The sequence below is a fragment of the Amborella trichopoda genome, chromosome 4, assembly GCF_054954075.1.
Source record: "Amborella trichopoda isolate Santa Cruz 75 chromosome 4, AtrichopodaSantaCruz75HAP2 v2.0, whole genome shotgun sequence".
NCBI lineage: Eukaryota > Viridiplantae > Streptophyta > Magnoliopsida > Amborellales > Amborellaceae > Amborella > Amborella trichopoda.
In genome coordinates this window covers 41,855,677-41,880,960 of record NC_142339.1, presented here as the reverse complement: position 1 = coordinate 41,880,960, position 25,284 = coordinate 41,855,677, and the positions used below count along the sequence as shown (strand labels likewise).

General features: G+C 36.6%; 1 protein-coding gene and 1 pseudogene across 3 annotated transcripts in view; one reads left to right on the top strand and one right to left on the bottom strand.

Moving 5' to 3' along the window:
* Positions 1-241: 241 nt before the first annotated feature.
* LOC105421887 (putative carboxylesterase 2 pseudogene) lies at positions 242-1,534 on the bottom strand (annotated as a pseudogene). The gene has a single exon (XR_016053557.1). The product of XR_016053557.1 is annotated as a putative carboxylesterase 2 pseudogene (transcript).
* A 9,917-nt stretch (positions 1,535-11,451) lies between these two features.
* The window catches only part of LOC18425114 (presequence protease 1, chloroplastic/mitochondrial), a 31,811-nt gene continuing 17,978 nt past the window's right edge, over positions 11,452-25,284 (top strand). The window contains exons 1-8 of one of the 2 annotated variants that reach the window (XM_020661878.2): positions 11,452-11,827; positions 12,610-12,790; positions 15,338-15,512; positions 15,613-15,745; positions 16,144-16,214; positions 16,870-16,953; positions 22,991-23,081; positions 24,549-24,635. In XM_020661878.2, coding sequence (XP_020517537.2) covers positions 11,563-11,827; positions 12,610-12,790; positions 15,338-15,512; positions 15,613-15,745; positions 16,144-16,214; positions 16,870-16,953; positions 22,991-23,081; positions 24,549-24,635 — 1,087 coding nt within the window. In that variant the 5' untranslated portion in view covers positions 11,452-11,562. The remainder of the gene's footprint in view (positions 11,828-12,609; positions 12,791-15,337; positions 15,513-15,612; positions 15,746-16,143; positions 16,215-16,869; positions 16,954-22,990; positions 23,082-24,548; positions 24,636-25,284) is intronic. The other variant, XM_006829617.4, reaches the window with a different exon arrangement.

The following is a 25,284-nucleotide window of genomic DNA, read 5'->3' as shown; positions in this document are numbered from 1 at the left end:
TTTTGTTTTCCTGGAATACTTTTTTTATATTTTTATTAGGTCCGCCTTGATGAGAAGAATACACACCTAAATAAATAAAATTCAAATACTACAGGACATCCGTAATCGTCAGATCAGCACAGATTCAAACTGGACCGTTGAGCTCATATGTTCATATGAGCTGGTGGGCTAATCCCAGCTTTTCCCTATATATATATATATATATATATATATAGATAATTTGATGTGTGAAACATGAGTAGGATCTCAACTTAAAATTTAAAAAAAATGAACAAAGATGTTATTCCACACAATTTCGGTGCGTACGTAATTTCTTCACTTTCAAAGGGGAAGAGGGGAAGAGAACGAACAGATGAAGGGGCAGAGGATACCCCGTTTTTTCCATGCTGAGTGGAGTTTAGATATATTTGAGAGAGTGTCCTAACTAGTCCCACCGCTGCTGATGAAGTCAACGATACGCTCCATCAACTTCACGGCATTCTCACACCCCTGATTAAACAAATGGAAGGCGTGCCCCTCCTCCGCCACCTCCACCACCTCCGCCACCCCCTCCCAACCACTCTCTCTCAACGCTTCATAATACGCCTTCCCTTTCTCTCTCAAGAAATCCACCCCAGCCAAACATACCAACACTCTCTGGCATCCTAACTCCTTTAATGGAGGTGCCGTCTCAGCTCTCGGATTGATCCACGGGTCGTCGATCCCGTCACTTGTGGGGCATGCCACCGTCCACATCTGATTCACAGACCAGCTCCTCTCCTCCTCCTCCTCGCTCAAATCCGAGCCCCAAAAGAATGGGTGCACCAAAACCACCCCCCGCAACCCAATCGGTGATCCCTTGGTCCCGGCACGCATGGCCATCTGGTGTGTAATATTGGCACCGGCGCTGTCACCGGCCAAAAATATGCGGTTGAGGTCGGCATGGTCGTTCAGCCATTCATCCGACAGACTCACAGTCCATTCGATTGCCGCCCATGAGTCATTGTACGCAGTGGGCAGCGGGTGCTCAGGCGCAAGGCGGTAACTCACCGAAACGATGAGGGCATTGGCTTTTGCTGAGAGAGTTTCGATGTAGCCATTGTAGAAGGGGGAGAAAGGGGACCCTATGACGAAGGCACCGCCGTGGAAGTATACGATTGTTGCGAGTTTAGTGATGGGGGATGAGGAGAGGGAGGAGTGAGGGATGTAGAGGCGCGCAGAGACCTGCGGCGAGATAACGACGTCTTTGGAAGAGATGCCAACGGCGGAGAGAGTGGACGGAGGGATGGTGTGGGTGCCAAGGGGCCGCTCCACTGTGCCGTCTTTGTAGATTCGGATAAAGGGAGGGAGGTTTTTCAGTATTTCTTTGGGGGCTTCCATGGCCTTTGCCCCTTTCTCTGAAAAGCCTCTCTCTCTCTCAAAAAATGCCTCTCTAAGTAAATAACGCTAATGCTTTCTCCAACAATGCTAATGCATGGAGGAAGTTCTCTCTCTCTCTCTCTGTGATTACTGCTGATTCATGGCGGATAACGTTTGAAAAATAAAGGAAGAGAAATACTGATTCGTGGAGGAAAAGATAAGGGGTAAAGTCAATTCCTTGTTCCTGTTCAATCCAAGTGACCCGCCGATCAACACGCACTCTTAGCAGCAAATGAGAAAGATGTGGTGGAACATGGCTTCTTGTTCCCTGCTTTAAGCAAAAATGCCCATTTAACTACCTTTTTCTTTTCTTTTCTCCACATCTCCCTCCCGCTTTTCATATTGATTTTTGAATGACCTTTTTTTTCTCTATCTCATTTTTTTTTTTGGCCATCTTGATTTTTAGAGTTAAGAACTTTCTTGGGAAATGTGATATTCATAAGGAGGTTCTTGTACCCTTATATTTTATTTTTTTTAAGTTTGTCCCAATTCGATGTTTTAAACATTGAATCGCATATTACATTTATTTTAGTCTGTCTGATGTTAAAAAAATCGAACTAGCCTACACTTTTTAGTAGGTCTGATGTTTGAAATATCAAGCCACTTTGAAACTCCAAAAAAATGAGGTCTAAACATGGAAATATCAGCCCGTTTTTTTAGTGACATGGTATGTATCTCGTTTATGTACATGCATTAATACGAGTAACTTGGTTCTCTTATAGGTACCAATTAAAACCAATTAAGATTGTACGTGTATTAGTACTTGGTAACATGCACCGAACTTAAAATTTCACCAATTAGTACATTCCCTGAACCTCATCTACAAAGGATTAAGGCGATCTGATGTTTCGAATGTTAAATCGACTAAAAAGTGTAGAGCGGTCTTGGTTTGATGGTTTTAATATCAAACCGACCTATGAATATCAAAAAATTGAAAAAAAAAAATTAATATGAAGTTCGATGTTTAAACCGTCGGGGCAAACTTAAAAAAAGGAAAAGTTACGTAAATGCCCGTTATATTTTATGTTATTACGAAAATACTTGAAACTTTATATTATTACCCAGATGTCCGTTTTTCCAACTTCATACACTTTTTTTTTAAAAAAAAAGATGAAATTGCCTATTTTAGATTTTTCAAAAGCTAAATTTTTTAAATTTTTGGTTTTCCAAAAATTGAAATTTAAAATATTTTGGTTTTTGAAGAATCAAATTTTATTGCTTATAACTCGACATATTAAAAAATAATAATAATAATAAAAAAGGTACATATATATATAATATGATATCTACTTTTAATATTATTACTCAAATAATGTATAGGTAAAAAGCATATGATTTTCTCCAAAAAGTTTTTGATGGTCTTTTTTTTTTTACTTTTTAATAAAATAAAAAGCACTATTTTTTATTTAAAAAATTAGATTACGTATGGAGGGACACTCTTGATGTGAGAGTGTAGAAGCATGCATGACAACAAAAAATCCACATCCATTCCATGATATGTTTTTTTTAGCTTTTAATAAAATAAAAAACATCCATTTTTCATTAAAAAAAAAGTTAGATTGCATATGGCAGGGTTAGAATCCTTGACATAGAAGGGTTAGAATCCTTGACATGAAAGTGCAGGGGTATGCATGATAACCAAAAGACCATTTCAACCCCATATTTAAATACGTGGTCATATTTATTGGTTTCGAAATTTTAAAAATTTAATTTTTTAAAAACCAAAATTTTAAAAAATTCAGTTTTTAAAAACCGAAAATATGTAGTTTCGTCTTTTCTTTAAAAAAAGTGTTATGAAGTTGAAAAAACAGACATCTGTGGAATAACGAAAAGTTTTAAGTATATTTATAATAACAAAAAATATAACGGATATTTACGTAATTTTTCATAAAAAAAATGGGGAGCAAGGACCTCGGCCATATTTTGAGATTAATAATGGTAAAAAATAAGGATGTAAATTTCCCTATTTTTTGTTTTGGAAAAATTACATACATATCCATTATAGTTTTCGTTATTACAAAACTACAGAATAGTTTTTGTTATTACCTATCTGTCCGTTTTTTTCACGTCAAAGCGGAAATTTAAAAAAAAAACAACAACTTTACCCTTTTTCTTTCGGTTGTTGGACAACCGAATTCATAAGATTTTTGGTTGTTTAACAACCGAAAATAAGCCAATTTCGGTTCTTCAATAATCGAAAATTTTGTTTTTATATTTGCAGATAGGCAACACTTTCTCTCTTTGTCTCTCTACATGCCCTCTTGCACTGTCTCTCTCTTTCTCTCTGTAACGACCGTCTCTTTTTCTCCTCCACCCGCCATCTCTCGCCACTCGCCGTCTCTCCTTCACCAGCCGTCTCTCTCTCTACCTTCATGCCTCCTCTCTATTTGAAAGGGCTTGCATGGGTAGAAAACGGCTGCGAAGTTCATAATGAAGGGGTTGAAGGGGGTGTGAAATGGTGGGGAAATTGAACGCAAAGGGCTTGGGTATATAGGAAAAGGCCAGATCAGTAAGGGGTTGGTTGAGATGGGGCTGAGGGGTTCATTGGCCGGAAAATGGGCAAAAGTTTGATTGGAGCGGGCTGGTTGGCTGCCAAATGGCCGGCAAATTGGTCAATGAAAGGTTTCGTGGCTGGCAAACGCTCAAAAAGTTGATTGAAGAGGGATTGCGTAGCCGTAAAGTGGCCATAGACTTGATCGTTGAGGGGCTCAGTGGTCGGAAACTACCCATAAATTTGACTGGGAAGCGGTATAGTTGATGGACTACCTCTGAGGCTTGTCGCATTTTGTCCTAGAGCAGCGGTTTGGATCTTTCTTTGGGCCACCCTTTTGGCAGTTGGCCCTAGAGCTACAGTGAAGCAAGTCGGCTCTCTATATAGCTGGCCTGTGGAGGAGCACTTTGCAAATACAAAAGCAAAATTTTCGGTTATTAAAGAACTGAAATTGGCCTATTTTTTGTTGTTAAACACTCAAAAATCCTATGAATTCAATTGTTCAACAACCAAAAAAATGTAAAGTTATTTTTTAAAAGAAATTTCATTTTGACTTGAAAAAAACAGACAGAAAGACAAATAATAACAAAAACTATGGGGTAATTTCGTAATAATGGAAACTATAATAAATACATACGTAATTTTCCCTTTGTTTTCCGCTGTACGACCCTTACCTTAGTAGTTACTCGATAATTTGTAGAAGATGTTGAAAAAAAAAGTGGGATCTCTATTACTCGTTCATAGGCATGTGGTGCTGTATAAGCTGATTTAGTTCGGACTTCGAAGTCACCAATTGACATCATTTCGTAATCTTAAACTATTATAACATGCTCGCGCACGAGTATGCTATATAACTACTTCCTAGGACAAAGGGCAAAGTTGAAGGATTTTTTTTTTATACATTCATCTCAGTATCATCCGGGGTACTTATTTTTATTATCCCTTAAAGTAAAATTTAATAGAATGTTCCCTCAACATAGGTTGAATTTCAACATAAAGTCTGAACTTCAATTTTCAACTAACTTGGTAGAGGTTGTATCTTGTTTCAAAATCTTAAAAATCAGGATATGGAGACATGAGAAGAACTCGTTTGTTCGAAGTGATAAATCCTCTGACTCGAAAAATTCTGATACACAATTCGGTTCCAGCAAGTTCAATCCCAAGATATAACCCCTCGATTAAAAGTCGAAAGAACTTCTAGTTACACTCTCGAAGATCTTAAAATCACAGTGTTTCTTATCTTGCTAATTTAATCAATAAACCTCAATTTGTCACAATAATAAAAGGCCGATGGACATCAACAAAAATTATGGAAATCTTGAAATTAATTTCCTGAAGTCGGCTTTCTCTTCTTTCTCCTTATACCTGTCACTTCCCCCCTTTCATACCTGTAAACATACTTAAAAATTTTATATATTAATCCAACTCCTAATCACATGTTGAAAAGAGGTAAGAGAAAAGGTATATAAAACATATTTTCAAAGAGAGAAGCCATATGAACAAAAAGACACCATTCAAATCAGGGTTTAAAAAAAATCGTGATTTGGATTGGAACTGGCAAATCTAGATCGGGAATCAGATGCCTGTTCTGGTTTCCAAAACATCAGGAACCAGCCAGATCCCTTTATGAATCAGCTGGATCTTTGATAGAATCTGCAGATTATGTCGAAGAACCAGCTAGAACTAGCCCCAACTTTTATTTTTATTTTTTTTAATTTTTTGCTATCTAATTTTTTAAATCTTTTATTGGCTAATTCATTAGGCCAGATCTCCTTGACTTCCGATCCGCCAAACTAGATCCACGTCACCGATCTATGTTTTTAAACCTTGATTCAAACCATGTAAAGGGAATAAGGTTGGAATAAAAAATAATGTATAATATAAAAGAGGGGTGGCCTACATGCTTAAATAAGAGTAGGCATGTGCATAATGATAAAGAAGGGCTTTTCATCGTGGTGAAGAAAATATAAAAATAACAACGACCAAAGAAGGCCAAATGGACTGACAGAAAAGGTCAAGTAATGTTGTTTCAAAACAATAAAAATAAAATAAAATAACAATCCCTCGTTTGATTCAAAACAACTTAAATTAGTAAAACAAACCTATCTGAGCATGATGAGCGTGAGAATGCATAATCGAAATGGTAGAGACTTGAACCTCGACGTAGTATTACGTAGAGGATAAAAACTAAAGTTTTGTAAAAATAAAGAAAAGAAAAATAGTGTAAAAAAATAAAAGAATAGAAACAAGAATATTTGGAAAAGGTTTCTATATTGCCCATAAGATCTATGCTTTCTCTACCATCCAGGCATCAAATTTTTATCAAGAGAGACTCACCGTTTGATCTTAAGATCCAACGTAATTTTTTTTAGGTTTTTTTTATACAAATTGTATGAATATAATATTTGGAACGTGTCATCTTCTCATTGGAGCTCACCTATAAAAAATATTAAAATTAATTTTTTGATAAAATATAATGACCAAAATACCCCTTGAAACTTTCAGGGGTATTTTGATCATTTTATTTTATTGGAAATATTTTTTTATATTTTCCGCTAGTGCGAGTTTAATAGAGGATTGGACGTCCAAATTTTTGTGTCAAAATAGTTTATAGAAAAAATTTAAAATAAAATAGTGTAGAGACGTGACATTCTGATTGGGGCAATCTTAGCCGTCCATTCATAATGGACGGTTGGATAAGCAGAAGTGTATAATTTTTATGCTATAGGGGAAGCATAGAAAGCTTGCCCAAAAGATTTATGTGCTTCGGTAAGTTGCCTACATCCATGGGCATCAAAATTCTCTTCCACTAATAAAAAAAACACCAGGTAAGCATGGAGAATACAAGGGATTACAAGCTCTCTCTCTCAAGCCTTAAATCGGGGTCTTTCTCTCACTAGAACGCCTACTAAGAACTAAAAAACTAACGTTTTTCTCTCTGGATTGTTTCTTGCATATTATTTTCTCTCTACAAAGACATAATTTATATAAAGAGAAACACCCATAAGAGACCCATGTGAAAGTTACATCTTCTCCTATTTTGATTAGATTTCTTATTTCTCATAGATTTATCAAATCTAATAGGATTTAGTTTCCCCATCAAAATAGGACCAACTATTTTTTAAGAATTAGGAAAGATTTCCCTCTCCCTGTGGATATCATGTACCACTCTTTTCCATACCTATACGGTTTCAAATCTAACAAAATAGGTTTCCCATGTATATAGGAAACCAAAAAAACTCTCAAGATTTATCGAGATAAATCATGTCACTTAAGGCCAAGAAAAGGAAGTGTGAGTCCAAGGATACATGGACTTCACAATTATCCAACATTCTCCCACTTGAAGACATGTTTCCATTCTAACTAGTTTGTTCCAAGAAATTAGTGTCCACCAGTTATTAATCATTAAGTAACTACAAGCCTTAAAGAAGTCCTGTACCAAGTGAACTTCTCCTTCCCAATGGTCTTAATCAACATATATACTGGATTGTCATGAATATGAATTTTTTGCAATATAATTTTTCCATTTTCTACCACATCACGAAGTGATACTGAACATAAATATATTTAGTCCTATCATGGAAAGTTGGATTCCTTGTTAGAAACAAAGTACTCTGACTATCACAATAAAGCATAATACCTTATTGCACAACTCGAAATTCACCAAGTAACCTATTTAGCTAATTTGCTTCTTTAGATACATGAGTATGTGAGATATACACAGCCTCTGTAGAAGACAATGCCACCACAAACTGCACTCTTGATAATCAACTAACTGCACCACCTTCCAAATAAAAAACATATACGGTAGTAGACATTCTTTTATTCAAGTCACTTGCAGAATTTGAATCAACATAACCAATGACTTTTAAATCCATTCCAGTGTAACAAATACCGATATTGCAAGTTCCCTTCAAATATTGAAGGATCTATTTTACAGCGGTCTAGTGATCATAGCTTAGATTTGCTATATATTTACTCACAACTCCCACTGCTTATGCTATGTCAGGTTTGGTGCTAACCATAGCAAACATGAAGCTCCTTATTGCTGATGAGTATGGCACAAAAAATGAGGTACTAACTAGTTTGGCATTCTACATATTGAAGCGTCACAAAATCTTCTCCACTTAACTCTTCTGAGTCAATCGGATTTTCCTGTCTTCCTGTCTCTAAGTAAACTCACCCCAAGAATTCAATTTACGGCTCCCAAATCTTTCATCTTAAATTCCCTAGCCAATTGAGCTTTAAGTGTTGCTATATTATCTTTGTTTGATCCTACAACAATCACGTCATTGACATATAACAAGATAATAAAACTTCCATCACTATATCCACGAAAATATGCACAATGGTCAGCTTCACATTTAAGAAAATTCAAACTCGACATAAAATAGTCAAATCGTTTGTACCAACACCTCAGCATCTGTTTCAATATGTACAATGATTTCTTGGGCCTACACACCAAATTTTCTCTACCTTCCTCAATAAAACCTTCAGGTTGGATCATATAAATTTCTTCTTTTAAGTCACCATGCTAAATTTCAATTTTCAAATCTATTTTTCCAACTCTGAATCAAGAATATTAGTCATAGCCAAAATAACTCTAATAGTGGATATGCGCACAACAGGAGAAAAAATCTCATCAAAATGAATACCTAATTTATGAGCATAGCATTTTACAACCAATCGAGCTACGTACCTTCCAACGGTACCATCATGACCTTTTTTGTTCTTGAAGACCCACTTGCAACCAATTGCCTTTCGCTTCTCTGATAATTTGACGAGATCTCGTGCTTTATTTTTTCGCAAGGCCTCCATCTCTTCTTCCATAGATGCTCTCCCTTGACCTGCTTCATTGACTTCACATGCCTTATGAAAAGAAACTGACTCACCCTCATATGTTAGGCAAATATAGGATAAGACATAGTCGTTAAATATCACCAGAGCCTTTTTAGGTCTATCAAATCTTCTTAATTAAAAATCATCTAAATATTCTTCAAACTCTTGGACAATTCCAAGTTTTAGGTCCTAACCACTATCTCTCTCATGGGTGCACTCCACTTTAACAGTTTTTGCATTTAGCTTATCTTTCTTTTCTTGTATGGAATTTTCATTGAAAATAACATCTCTGTTAACTATAACCTTTTGGTCAATAAGATCCCACAATTTGTACCTCTTTGTACGATCAACATAGCTAAGAAAAACATTATTGGATTTTTCATCCAACTTAGTTCTCCTAATATGCATCACAACCGAAACTACGAAGGAAAGAATAATCAATAGGCTTACCTATCCAAACCTCTTATGATGTTTTATAATCAATAGCAGAATTGGGAGACCTATTGATTAGGAAACAAGCTGTATGAACCGCTTCTGTTCAGAAACACTACTCTAACCCGACAGCACTCAGTATACACTTGACACGTTCTATAATGGTACGATTCATCCTCTCAGCACCATCATTTTTCTTAGGTATTATGGGATATGTCAACTGCCTAGCAATACCATGCTCACTGCAAAACTTATTAAATTCACTAAAACAAAATGTTCCTCCATTATCTGTTCTTAAACACTTGATGCTCTTACCTTTCTGATTTTCTACCAAGACCATAAATTTTTTGAAACAACTAAAGGTATCTAATTTCTTTTTCAACATATAAACCCACACTTTCCTTGAAAAATTATCAATAAAAGTGACCAAATATGTAGCACCCCCCATAAAAACAACATGTGATTATCATGTGTCCGAATGAATAAATTCTAAAAAATCCATACTTCTACGGTGGATAAAGCAAAGCACAAGTTATTTTGCTTTTCAAATAAGCATGACTCACAAAAATCTAAAGTACAAGATTTTAGACCAAGAGAAGATTTTTATCGAGAAGTACCTTAAGTCCATGCTCGCTCATGTGACCCAAGCACGTCTGCTATGTCCTGACGGAGTCCGCCTTTGAAATATTGGCCTCTCCCAAAATTGTTTCACCAACAAATTTGCACAAATTGCATGCTAACTCTCCTATTGCAACCACTTGTGCTCCTTTTGAAATTTTCAGACATCATTTTTTATCTGTAAACTTGAACCTTTCTCATCAAATTTTTTCAAGGACAAGAGACTTCTTTTGAGACTCGGAACATATTTGACACCCGGGATGATGCATATGCCTCCATTGAACTTATTGATTATCACATCTCCAACTCCCACTATTTTACATGAGTCATTATTTCCCATGCAAACAATACCTCCATCACATGGTTGATACCATTAGAACCAATCTTTTATGTGGAGTCATGGAAAAAGATGTACCTGAATCAAGTAGTTAAGACTGCAAAACTTCCTCCCTATCAACAGACAAAACTTCATCATCTTCAGAATACTCAATTTATTCTATTAGATTTCCCTGAGATCCTCTTAAACTAGGCTTCTCATTAGAACCAGATTTAGGGGTTTTCTGGTTCTCTTTTTGTGTCTTACAATTTTTCGTCAAATGACCTAACTTTACACAGCTCCAACACTTCACTTGCTTATGCCTTCTTGATTTGGATCTTGACTGACCTCTAATAGTAGTTCTCTCCATTGATCTTCCCCGTGTTACAAATACATTTCCAGAGGAATCCTGACTAGACTTTCACCTAGATTCCTTTGTCAGAAGTGTTGAAATAATAGAATCAAATTCAAGAGATTTCGCAGGACTGAGAGTCATGATTAATCCATCCCATGATTCCGACATAGAACAAAGTAAAATAGCTGCTTTGTCTTCTGTATCAATTTTTACATTTAGTGACATTAAGTTATGAATTAATGCATTAAACTCATTTAAGTGCTTTTGCAAAGATGCACCATCACTCATCTAAAAATTATAAAGTTTTCGACGAAGATAAATTTTATTAAGAAGAGACTTACCTTCATAAGTATTTTTCAACCTGTCCCATAAGTCTTTCGTTGTAGTTTTTGAGGAGACATTGAATAAACAGACTCATCAAGCTCTAAGAAAATATCTGCCCCGACCGATTCATCATTCTCATCAAATTCCTCATCATCCATCTTTTCAAGTTTATTTTTTCTAGCTTTTAAAATCAGTACACAACCATCTTATACCAACACCACATGCACATTTAATTTCCAAGTTGAGAAATTCAAACCATCAAAATTTGAAATTTCATATTCTGCTATTTCCCACAAACCTTATGCCCACTAAGGATCTTAAACCCCTAATGCTCTTATACCAATTGTAGAGAATAAAAACCAAAGTTTGACAAAAATAAGAGAAAAAAACCTTAAAAATTAAGTCCAAAAATCCATCTCAAAAATAAATTTGTAAGAGGTGACTCATATCTATATGGACTTATAAAAACCGTGTCTTATTTTGATTGTTCTTAACCTCTGCAAACCACATCCAAAAACATTAAATAAAGAAGATAAAATGTAAAAATATAATTATCACAAAAAAAAAGAAAAAAAAAGTTAAACGCTTAATTGCTTAATGTCATTTTCACAAATTCCCCTGGCTGAAGAGTTTTTTCCACAAAACAATTACATGGTGTTGTTAATTACACGTTACTAGAACGTTAATAGAGAGGGAGAGAGAGAGGAGAGAACGAAAACCCCACCAAGAGATTACAGTACACATTTCGCCGCTCACAGGGAGGCAGAGGGTGGTCCGTCGTGGTGGGCAATGGAGAGAGTGGTGCTGCTGCGCTCTTTATCCTGCTCCACTGCCTGCATGAGGTTTCTTTCTCTAAAACCCAGGAGCTCATGGAAGACTGCGTCTACTCCTCTGACGCAACAACTTCTTATTTCTCCAAGAAATAGAGGTTTGCCTTTAGCATGTGGAAGTCGCATGAGATGGGTTTCTACTTCAAGATATGCCTTTCAACATAAGAGAGGTTTCTCTGTGTCTCCTCAGGCTATTGCCACTCCTTCTAAGCAAGCTTCTTCCGGTACATGCTCTTATGAAATTGGGTCTTATTGTCTGCTTTTGGCAAGTTATGGAACTGATAGATTTATGGGTGGTTTAGTATGTTCAGTCACTTATTCTTTTGATGATTTGTGAATTTATAACTGAAAGATTTGAGTTTTGGGCAGTTTAGCATGTTCGTTCACTTATTCTTTTGATGGTTTTGAGAATTTAATAACTGAAACATATGAGTTTTGTTTGTGAGCTGAATGGTTGTGGAGCTTTATCATTTTTCTTGATCTTTTCTCTCCAAATTGGTTGAAATTTCGATGTGGGTATTCTCTTATATATGAACTTTTGGAATTTAAGGACTCAAGGTGTAAAATGAATTATTGTGGAGTGTTGAATATCATGCTTCTCTGCAAAATTATGAATTACTATGGTATGTGACTTTATGTCTCATGTGTTCATTTTGGATATTTTGTTAATCTTTTAATAATATGAAGACGTGTTCATTTTGGATATTTTCTTAATCTTTTAATGATACGAAGATTTTTGGGACTGGAACAGAACTCATCACAGGCATTCTGAGAGACTGAATTTTCTCATGGTTGTTCATTGATCCCCTGCCAAGTCGTTAAATAGGATAGTGTTGGTTCACTGTTTTGAAGCAAGAAATATGCAAGTGTGCATCTAAACAAAGGCTATTTTAGCTTTTTATTTATTTTAATGGCTCTTACGGTGTATGCAATCTGCCTCTTCTTTCTTGTATCACTATTCCTTATTTATCTGTTATTGACGTTCTTCTTCTTTGGTTATTGACAGGCATAGATGGGAGTCATGATATTGCACATGAGCTCGGGTTTGAGAAAGTCTCAGAGCAATTGATTGAGGAATGCAAGTCAAAGGCCATCCTTTATAAGCATAAGAAAACTGGTGCAGAAGTAATATCTGTAGTGAATGATGATGAAAATAAGGTTTTTGGCATAGTTTTTCGAACTCCACCGTAAGTACATCATCAATATTATCCCTTTTGAATTCTTCTGCATATTCTATCATTCCACATAGATGAAGTGGAATGATGAGAACCTCTTTTTTTTTTATAATTACTGATGAGTAAAGAATGTAATGTGCATCATATTGTACTCAAAATGGGCTTGGTTAGATTTAAAAATATATATTCTTGCATATGGCTGCCTGCTATATGACATTAATTTAACATACACTTATTTCACGATTGAGGATTGGAGCACATATTGCCCTTGTATGATCCATTACTTTGAATATGTGCATTACTCTCAATTGACCCATCACCTACACTTTTCACTCCTATAAGACATGTTGCACCTGAAACAATCTGAACTAGAGAGTTGTGCTCTCTATTCTTTGATCTTGTTTGGAGATATAAGACCTATGGCTAATCAAGATCTGTTTCTACTTGCTGTTTTGTAAAAATTCACCTTCTTGAATTGTATAACAGAATTGCTGCATATTTTTCATCTTCATAATACCATATGTGTCAATGTCATATAACTTCTCATCTTCTGCCGTCCTGTTTGCCTATGACTTGTGAATTCTTGGTCTTGATATGTCTTCCGTAGCTCCTTAAGCGCCTCTAGATGGTGCTTGGAGTCTCATTCAGCCAACTTACTTGATTGAGAAGATAGATCTGCTAACGGACTCGTAGTTACTACTGTATAAACTGAATTTCTCCTTGAAATAATTTGCCTGGTCTGAATTTAGCTTTACTGCCTTTATCTTTCACTGGTTCCTTTTAGCTTTCTTGGTTGAATAACTCACAACCATCACATCCCTTGAAAGGTGAAACACTCAACCGCGCGAAAGCCAAAGCGGACCTTCCCCATGTCAAGGATCTCTTAAACCCTGTTTGTTGGGATCCAAGTTCATAAAAACTGTTCAAAATTCAGTCTTTGATGAATTTATTTTAAATAAAAAAAGTGGAAATGAAACCTGCCTTAGGGCTTGGAAATCGTGTACAAATTGTTAGACAACGTTAATTGTAGTGTTGGTTTTTTGTGTTTTAGGGTTTGAATACTACTTGTTTGACCTGTAGTCTGTTGGAAAACTCTATGTTTTAACTATTTCACTGTGTTAGTTCTTAATTTTTCATTTTTATTTATCTTTTAAAGTCTGTTTGTGTCAACTTCTAATTCTATTGCAGCACCGTAAGGCACATTTGTACATGGACTGCGTATTGTGCTTAGATAATGATTGTATTCTTCTGAATTTTAGTTTACGAATCATGCACCCAAATTTCAGAAATTTTTATAATATCAACTTGATATTTATACAGATAAAAAAATATATAAAATTTTCAACAACATCATCATCATTCAAGCCTTAGCCCAATGATTTGGGGTGGGCTACATGAATTCTGGTCCGTCATTCTTCTCTACCAAGGTTCATATCTTCAATAAGACTAAAAGTCACTATATCTTTTTTCACTACTTCTATCCATATCCTTTTGGGCCATGCCCTTTCCCTTTTAGAGCCTTTCACTTTAACCAAATCGCACCTCCCAACTGGTGTTGTAGTAGGTCTACGCTATACATGGCCAACCCACCTAAGTCTACTTTCCCTCGTCTTATCGCCTGTTGTTTTTCTTTCAGGATTCATGGTAAGATGTGACAAAGTTTTATGTTGGCTGCCTACCTAACGCAGCCCACCTCTTTTACCCGGGCTTGGGACGGGTATGGGAAAGTTCAAGGTCCCCACCCTTATTAGACCACATGAATCAAATAACATTTCCCTCATTAGACCATATATAAAATCTTGCATGAATCAAATAACATTTCCCTCATTCAGTTGCCATGATAAATTATATACAGTATATATAAAATGTAAGAATGACTATGCATATTATATGTATGTACTAATATTTTACTCTTATTGCAACACGTATTCTGGTAATATGTGGTTTGAGTTCCATCAAAATGTGGTGCGTCTTTGTTTGTGTAGAAACAGATAATTCTCTTTTTACTTTTACTCACAAAGACATAAAAGGAGTTCTAGCCCCTAATGCACATAGTGGCCGTTGCCTAAAATGTGACTGACAGTACCAAAATTTGGTTTCAATATCATCTAGATGAGGCCAAAATCGTTTGTTTTCTTCTTGTGAATTGTGGTCCAGTTTGGAAACTTAGGCATCTGCCTGGTGCCTTGAGGCCTTCCATTTTGGCTAATACGATTCGGACAACTGCCTAACACCAAACAAAATTTGTGGCACACCTAGAAGACTTTAGTTATTACTTATTAATAACAAGAATACGATTATGATGGGGAAATCTGATGGTATATGAGATTTCAAGAAAGTCATCTGTTTTTCCTCAGTGATAGAGAACTTTCTATTCCCATCTTGGTTGCAGCTTAACTCAAGAACAGGCTTCACTTTTCACATTGACACTGAAGGTGACATTAGGAAATGGTGTTTCCTTTCCGTAATGTTGACTTCGTGTTTATTACAGATATCTATTATTATGTTTAGAACTGTAACTAGTCTCTTATCCTAACCGGAAATGTCTTGTCATTGTAGAAAGGACTCAACCGGGATACCTCACATCTTGGAGCATAGTGTATTGTGTGGATCACGAAAATATCCTCTCAAAGAACCATTTGTTGAGCTACTTAAAGGTAGCTTGCATACATTCCTCAATGCATTCACCTATCCTGATAGAACTTGCTATCCAGTAGCATCCACTAATACTAAGGTGAGATAGAACCAAAGTGTTATTCTTTCGGGTATTGGAGTTTTGTTTTTCCATTTGGCCTGTATCGAGTTACCTGAGTAATTTTTCTCCTTTCCTCCAGGATTTCTATAATTTAGTTGATGTATACTTGGATGCTGTCTTCTTCCCAAAATGTATTGAGGATTATCAGACCTTCCAACAGGAGGGTTGGCACTATGAGCTCAACAATCCTGAGGAGGAAATATCCCTCAAAGGTAAATTTCACCCATTCCATTTCAAAACGTATGGATATTTAGTTGAACATGCACACTTACTCATGAAGGTGTGTAAACTCTCTCTCTCTCTCGCTCTCTCTCTCTCTCCCTCTCTCTCTCTCTCTCTCTCTGTCTGTCTCTCTCTCTCCCCCACCCTTCTTCCTCCACACATGCACAGATGCACACAATTCTAGTTTACTTCCCAAAGAGAAAAATATATACTATACTCGTTTCAGTTTCCAAACTTATTATGGACTCCACATAATACCATTGTGGAATTTCATTTACTGTCTGACATAATCATGTGATTTTGTTTACTATTCTTTGTTTTTTGGTTGCTAAACACATCACAGTTCAATGAATCGATGAGTGTATTGTTTTTGGTTTGGCACTTCCAGGTGTTGTGTTTAACGAAATGAAAGGTGTATATTCACAACCTGATAATATAATGGGTCGCATCTCTCAACAGGCAATTCTCTCTCCCTTGATACTTGGAGACATACTCATTTCTCTCAGATATATAAGAAATGATTTTTATTATTTAAAATGCTGTTAGTGATTCTGGTTGTGATTGACTTTGTAATACACATTCCTATTTGATGTTTATGCAGTTGAGATCTAAGTTGAATGAGAAACTATTTTACTTTCACACTTCTGTGCCTAGACGGAGTTGTTTGGAAATATTAACATACTATTATGTACTTTGGGAATTAATTTGAGCAATTTTTTTTAAGTTGAAAGCATTCTTCTTTATTGTGCTTTCCTTATGTGTTTACGGGTTTCAAAGGTTTTTATGAATCTCAATTGATATGCAGTTTTGTCACTGATTCACTGGCGACTTCTTATATGCCTTTCTATAAGCCAACCACAACTGTTAGGTCCCGGCTTCAATTTGGTTTAGATAATCATCCTGATTTTGTTTTTGGAAATTTTAGAGTTTTCATTTAGCACATTGCTTGGCACATTACTCCAAGGACCTCTTATTTTATTAACAGGGTATTTGGTTACATATTTTACAGTTGTAGTCAGAAATGATGGTATCTTTTAACTGATAAGATAAGAGAAAAAATGGGCAGGTATTTTGATGGTTACTTACTGAGTACAAATATATTGATATTTTGCAGGTCATGTTTCCAGACAATACCTATGGTGTTGATAGTGGAGGAGACCCGAAAGTTATCCCCAAGCTTACTTTTGAAGAATTCAAGGTTGGATAACTTTTATACAAGATTTGTGATAATTCTTTGTGAACCATATTATCAATTTTATAAATATCCATTTGGAGTGTTTTTTTTTCCTTCAATAATTAACTATCTTCAATAGGTTCTAATAGGGGTTACTTGAATCTTTTGATGGTATGTGAATCACCAAACACAATTCATGATTGGTTGAAAAGTGGAGTAGAGCACAAACATAGAAGGAAATGCAATGCAAGACCATAGTTGCTGGGATCTCCCAGCCTAGGTGGCCATTGTTAAAGAATTTTGCTTTGGCGCTCCGAGAAAGGAACCTTCTAGGAATCTCGATGTTTAAATTATGGGATCTTGATCCCACTGTTATGGATCTCGATCCCCACCTTAAAGACCAAGATTAGCAAGTGACTATCTTTTTAATATGGTTGCTTTGCTTGCTGGATATGCATAAAGAGAATCCTACTATGAAGACTATATATAGTCCTAGATCATATATACTCTTTAAGTTTGGGAACAATATCCCCAAAAGATTGGGATTGCGATCCCTAAGGATCAAGATTGAGAGCACCAATGGTTGGAATCGAGATCCCTAATATTTTGAGGATCTCGATTCCTAAAATATGCATTGTACAGATGGTGCTTCCAACAATAGGGATCTTCTAGTCTGTCACGATTCGTCTCTCCTGATACTAATCCCGCGCACTCCCGATCCCAACAACTATGTGCAAAACACTAAGCCAAAAAAGTGAAGAGCACCTCAATTTGGTTCAATATCATTGAAAAGATTCAATGGCTTGGAAGAGAGGCTTCACAAGCTTACATTAACAAGAGGAAGAAAGTTCTGAACTTGTTGTTCCTGGACTCATGTCCCACCTATATCTTGGTCAAAGTCAACTTTCTCTCTCTTCATTAATAATCCAAAATCCTTCATCATTTAAGAAAGTAAATAAAAGGAACGACTACTTTCGGAATGTTGACTTTCTAAATTTTCCCCATATACAGCCCAGTTCCATTAACCTTCATAAGTCAAATAGCTAATCAAAAAAAACCTTCATAAGTCAAATAAACTCCTCTCCAGAATTAGAAGAGAAATTGGGTCGTTACTCACTTCATGACTACCATAATTTCATCCTATCTTATTATATACTTATTATTTTTATATATTTATTCATTCATTTAACCCATCAATTCTCTATAGGTGAAAAAGAACTTCACTCCAGCGAGTGGCCTTCTTCCTCAAGTTCTTCTCCATATACTTGTTTAAGGTCTGCCACATTGAAAATAAACGAAATGCCCATATTCTCTACATTCCTACAAGATAGGTGTATCCCCTAGTCTTTTGACTATAGGGCCCAACTTTCCTAAGTCGAAGCTTGTTGTAGGTTCTTGCTGCGAATCTTTTTTTACTAAGGATATAGCATGATGTGTTCTCCCTTGTTGAATTTTACCTCATACTATTGTTCTCCCTTGTGTTCTCCATGAACTGTGCATGCACCTCTTGCATGTGTTCGGCGAAGTCTCCAGCATCATGCCTGTTTTTCATGCAAAGGTAATGGTATGAGATCCGCTACACAAGTTAGTTTCTGTGCTCTAGTTTATGATCTCAAGTAGCAACTTCTGATGGTTCACATGACGGACTTGTTAGTGAACTAATGCAGATGAAAAATCACATCAAGAAATTAAATTGAAATTTGATTGAAAATAATCGGCGGAAGATTACAATTCAAGATCTTTGGTTCAACCAGAACTCCAAAGACACACAGTATTCTAGTTCAATTCTACCTCTAAATCCTCTACATGGACCCCTATTTATCAAAAGATCTTTACTTAGAACCCAAGAAATCCTAATCCTAGTCGACCTAATTAAAACAAATTCGTGATGACACTTTACCCCCTTATAAAATAAAAATTACATAAGGACATTAATTAATTTTTAAAACAAACCTTGAAATCTTAAAAAAAAGAAGAAGAAAACCCCTAAAATCCATTAAAGTTTTTAAAAACCACAAAAATAAACCTTAAAAATCCAAAAAATACATCCCTAATATTTCATAGAAAATATTCAAGGAGGCATCTTTTCTTGCAAACTCTTCTAGTTGTTGAAGACTTGTCCTTGAATTTTGAAGTATCTAAGATCTATCCACCGTCGGATCCATGTTCCTCTTCAAGCCACGCAGTTGTGCACATGATCTTGGGACCACGGGTTATTGGGCCTATCAAAACATAGCGATTGTGCATTGAAACTGGGTCTCGTGAGAACACCTCGAGGAAAGGGTCATTGTGTATCAATGGAGTAGTTGTGATATAGACTCTCGGTTCAACCACATAAACTTGCTGGATTTGCTTTCCTTCAGCCACATGAACCCCCCTAAATTGCCTCATTGCAACCACATAACCCTATTGGAATTGCCTTGGTTCATCCCTAAAACAAACCAAGGAATAATCTTCAATATGAGCACTATTTCAATGGCTGAACGAATAACTTTACAGATCGATTCTCCTTGGAGTTCTTCATCTTATGGAAGATTGATTCTCTCACAAAATCTCATTCTTCTTTTTATTCTTCACCAGCAAAATCCCACAAAATCCCGTTCTTCATTCTTCACCGGCACCATCCACCACAACCTGTTCACCACCGTTTCCTGTACTGCTCACGAAATTGAATCCACATCAGAGCACATATCAAAAGATTGGTAGGTACCCAATCTACAAGCTGTTGATTTGGAGACAATTTGATGAGAATAAAGTTTCTATAGGATTGGCCTCTTCATGTGCTTGACCTGGTTGGTCCTTGCACACTGCAAGATTACATCTTCCATTGTTGTGAAGTCCCTTAAAATCTGTTAAAAACCAGACTCACCGGTATGATTGAATTCAGATTCATTATTTTCATGAAAGATCGAACATTGATTAGAGTGGGTTTGGTGCACCTCATGCAATCCTCGAACCTTCTTCAAGTTGATCTTGTTTTTTACATACCTCATATGAAGATTCCTAATTCTCCTTCAAATCATTAAATTCCTCCCATGTAACTTTGTCGTCATCATGACCTCAATCTTGACCTCCTATAGCAGCCATCGTGCAAACTTGTAGTTGATCCTCAGATGCTTGGGCAGAGGGCTGCTCTAATACCAATGATGGAAATTTGAATAACAAAAAAGATGTCAAAGAAATAATGGATTGATTATAAACTATTGGAAGCTTACAAACCTAGCTTCTATGGCTTTACGAATTCAATAGAATTCAAATTTCAATAGAATTCAAAAACAATGTTTTGAAACAACAATAATCAACTTTGAAATGAAAAACTCTTTAACTTTATTTGGACCCCTATAGTCCTAATTCTAATGTGATTAGAACTGTTAACTAAAATTGACTTTTGCAATTGGTGAATATAGGTCCAAAATGTGCGTCGTCTTCATGAAACTCTTTTACCGCCTCGAACCCAATGACATCAATGACCGTTGTAAATGATGCACACTGGCTGAGGGCATCTGCCACTTGGTTTTTGGAGCACAAATGTGAACTCATCTAAATGGGACACTCGTTTTGCATGCATGCTGTTCAATTTCCATGTGCTCTAAGAAATTTGAGAATAAATAGAATACAAAGTTTCGTTGGATTAAGTAGTTTCACTAAAACCTTAGCTCTTGAACGACTGCATAAAACTCAAAATTGTGGGTTGAGTGTTGTGCGCTTGCCTCGCTTAACTTCTCTCTGTTAAAAGCTTTGGTCTGCCCTCGTGTTTGATGGCAGCGCCTATCCCCACGAGGCATCGCCATTGACGTCAGCATCTTGGATGATTTGGTACTGCCAATAATAGGTTCTCATCATCTTTTCCTTCATTAATTGGAAGTTGTGCTTAGCTTCAACCATTTGAAAGTCCACATATTCATACAACTAGTAATTGATGGGTCAAATAAATAGATAATAGACAACACAAAAATGATACTTATATTAATAAGGTAGGGATGAAGTTATGGTAGTCCTAAGGTAGTTATCACTCATGCTTTCTTCTATTTATAAGGAGTTTGTGTCTGACCCTGTGGAGGTTAATGAGATGGTTAATTGGCTGATTACGGGGAAAATTTAGAAGTCAGTAGTCTAAGCAGTAGCTGTTGTTTCTTTCTATTTTACTTCTTAAAGTATTGAAGGGCTTTTGGGTAATTGAAGACAGAGAAAGTTGACTTTAATCCTACATATGGTTGGGACATGAGTCCAAGACGAACAAGTTTGAAACTTTCTTCTTCTTCTTAATCTAGTCTTGTGAAGCCTTTGTTTGAAGCCATTGAACGTTTTCTTTGATAGTGAATAAAGAGGAGGTACTCTTTTATTTTTTTGATTATTGTCTTGTATTGCTTTTTGGTGTGCACTCTCCGCATCAAAGTGGTATCAGAACAGGTATTTGAGTTCCAGGTTGGGATTTGAAGGTCCCACGGCTGCTAGAAGGGTTCAACGTTATGTTGGAAATGCTGGTTGGCAGGAAGGTATATGACACAAACCATACGTTGGATCAATTCATGCGGCTTATACTTTGTAGAGCTGCAATCCCAAGACTGGGTATGGTAAAAGGGCAATGAAGATGATGGTGGTGCCCATCTGCAGCCTGATGTGGGAGAGATTGGGGACAGTCAGAATTGAATCCCATTGCAGATGATTCTGGATGTGATGGAAGGGACAGCGAGTTCGAAGACTGGCTAGTTCATGCATTAGAGCAGAGAAGTGCTTGAGTGGAAGTCAATTTTGAGAGTTTAATGGAGATCCATACTCCAAAGCCTTTATTTATTGGGTCTACTCTGTTGAGATTTATTTTATTTTTTGACTGGAAGGATAGCTTTACAAAGGTGCAAAAAGTCAAGTTAGCGGGGACAATACTAATAGGTCATGCTTCATTGTGGTGGAAGCAGTAGCAACTGAATCGACTATGAAATGGGAAGCAAAAGGTGGCTTCTTTGGAGAAAGAGAAAGCAAAGCTGAAATGGAACATCTTCCCAATGGATACGCTCAGGATATCCTCCAACTACGTCAAAACCAACATAGCATTGTGTACAGTACACAAGGATTTCTTAAGCTGTTGATTCACAGTGGTGTAGGAAGATAAGACAATGGGCAGTGATTACCTATTCATGATGAATTGAAATTGCATGATGAGTATCAGTTGAATAATGCACATCACTACTGACTTTGAAGGTCAACATAACTTAAATGGAAACCATTGCAACAGTATGCAGCCCAAAGAGGCCCAGCAAACTCTAGTGGTAAAACAAGTGCTTTTGGCCTCACAATAGAAGAGAACGCGGGTCACAACTCTGATCATGACCGCTATAACTTCATTCCTACCTAAGAACAGAATTATTTGACTCATCACAAAGTGGTTTCCTTTATGGCTTTTCATCCTCAAGCACCACATTTCTTATTTTATTATTGGTAAATTAAACATATGGTGGAAGTCTCTTCAACAGCATTACTCATGCTCGTGACTTGCAATACACCAAGTACAATATGTTTACAGCTTGTTAAAATATGTAAATTTTTTGGCACTTGCACCTAATAGGGGTGGAGGTTTCTAAACTAGATAAAAGCGACATTTATCAGGTCCCTTTTCCACATGTTAACTCCTCGATCCATCTACAATTATGAGGGATTATTTATATTGTTTATGGGGTTCAAAGCATTGGTAGTTAGATTCATCTTGGTGATTGCTTTGGTTTTAGAGATTTGCCCGCAATGACAGTTAACCTACTTCTGTAGAAATCTATCTAGTTTGCCTACAAGTCTTACTTTTCTTACAATTTTTGGGTTGTGTTATTTTGTATGGGCTTCCTTTAAAATTGGTTGAGGATACTAAAGACTAAATATTCGAATTGCCGTGGAGAGACTACCTTGTTTCTATTCGTGCTAATGTAGGAGCATGTTTTCCGTTATATATGTGACTTCTGAGTTGCTTTTAAAAAGCCAATGTTGTTGTCTTGGCAATGCAGGCAATGCCATTTTTTTTATTTGAAAGCTGGGTTTCCCATGCTTAACTGGCTCAGAATTTTGTTTACGGCAGGAGTTTCATCGGAAGTATTATCATCCCAGCAATTCAAAAATATGGTTCTATGGAGATGACGACCCAAATGAGCGCCTACGTACAATAAGTGGTATCCTTCTGTAATCTATGGTTATATTTTGGAGGTCTTGCTTTCATTTGTTTTTTAACTTAGTAGGGTTTAAGTTCGGACACCTGTTTGCATTTGTATACTGCATTTAAGTCTAGAAAATTTTTATTTTATTTGAAATTAAGGGCTAGCTTGGATGTGCCCAAATCTGGTAATTTTTTTAGATCACAAGCAAATTAAAGTTTCTGAAGGACTACGACACATTTGGATGCCACAAATGTTTTGGATACAAATCAAGAAAACTATCAAATGTGCCCCCAAAATCCATGTTTGAAAAAACTCGAAGTTGAATTGTTTTGCCTTATTGGGCCCCTCTCTCACAAACTCCCCTTCTCAACAGGGGGAGGAGGGGGGCGGGGCACCCCCAAAAAAAAATAAAAATTAATGCAACTCTCTAATCCTCTCTCTCTCTCTAGTCACAATCCTTACATCACAGCAATCAATCCCTTCCTCTCTCCAGGGTTAGGATTAGGGTTTCTCTCTCTCTTCATGGCTGCAGAAGATGTTGCTGGATGGATAGTCAGGGGAATTGAGCAATCTCTCTCAGGATTTATTGAGTGTTTGCCTAACTCTAATTGCTCAAGTTCATCGTCCGAGCCTATTTGATCTCCACTGTCTCTGTGTTCAAGGCCTCTCTTGCTGATGTACCAGCAGAGCAACAGCAGCTCATCTGCAAGGATTAAATCCTCATAGATGATCAAATCCTAAATAGCTATCAGTTGCAGTTACACCACATTGTCCATCTAGTTTGTGGTGCAGCACCAGATTCAATTATTAATATTACACCTTCTTGCAGGGCCCCAAATGACAAATCAGGCTCCTTTAAAAGGCCTGGCATTAGAGCTTTAGGAGGTGCTCTAATGTGTAACTTGATTATAAGCTCTCTCTCTCTCTCTCTCTCTTTCTCTCTCTCTCGCTCGGCTCATAGAAGCCAAGGGTTTTTGCTACAGAGAACCGTATGGTTATGGATTCCATGAAGTAGAGGGTTTAATGCTTCTGGTCATTGATGGAGTTTGTGTAGTGAGTTTTGCAAGGTGTTTGGAGCAAGAAGAGAGAAATGATAGACGAGGGCAATGCTTCTGGTTGTTGATGAATTTTGTGTACTGTGATTTGCTAGAAGGTTGAAGGGAGAGAGAGAAAAAATGAAATTATGGAACAGTGGTTTGAGGGTTTGTGTCTCCTAGAGGAAGGAGATCTCTCTTGTTGTCTCTCTCTTCATGCTACCAAACAATCTATGGACAATAAATAAAATGGCAAGATTTTTATATTCAACAACTTGTAATGTTTTTTGATGCAAAACATTTCTAAATGATGCATCCAAACTGGCCCAAATTTTTTTACAATTTGTTCAATTCTCTTCCTTTTGGTTCGGTCTTAGTAAATAAGTTGCATTTTATATATGTTTATTACATTAGAGCATTGTGATTTTCTAATTAGTTCCATTTCTAGATTGTCAATTACAGATACGATTTGGGCAATCTTGGCTGGTTATCCTAGGAAACAAGCTCCAAGTCATATGCAATGAGATGAATGAAGGTGTCTGAATTGTTTTGGAATTGGATTTTGCTAGCAAATTAAATGGGTTCCCTTTTATCAAGGAGATGCTTTTTATGTTTATAGTAAACTTGTTGCTGCATTCCAATTCCTAAAACCGGTGCTCCTTTGGTGATTATTAGTGGAAATTCATCTCCCTTCACTACCCCAATTCCACTCTAGAGGTTTGGCATTTGCAATATTCCTTTAATAGTATTTGAAACTCTTAGGATCTCTTGTTCTCATGCCAATTATTGTCTGTTTTAACTCCACAAATATTTGAATCAAGCTATTTTTTTTACAAGTCAACAGTCCCCTCCGAAATTTATAATAATTCTGACAAATATTGGATTCATTGGTGAAATCCTAAGCGCAGGTGAAACACAATTAAACGATGAAATGGAGGTCGCATAACTCTTGTATCTGATTGCCATCTTGCGGTTGGTGTCAATCCTTCCGTTCCTTTCCAGCATGGTTCCTTTGGGTCGAGAGTTCGATTCTTGGCACCTCAGGCGAACTTCTGAATGCTAGAATTGTAAGTATGATATAACAGCTCAAATCCCTGATAGGAATGAGCTCAAGGCTAAGTGGTCAAGTTGGTGGGTCGCCATAACATGATGTCTTGAGTTTCATTCCTACTATGGGTAAAGGA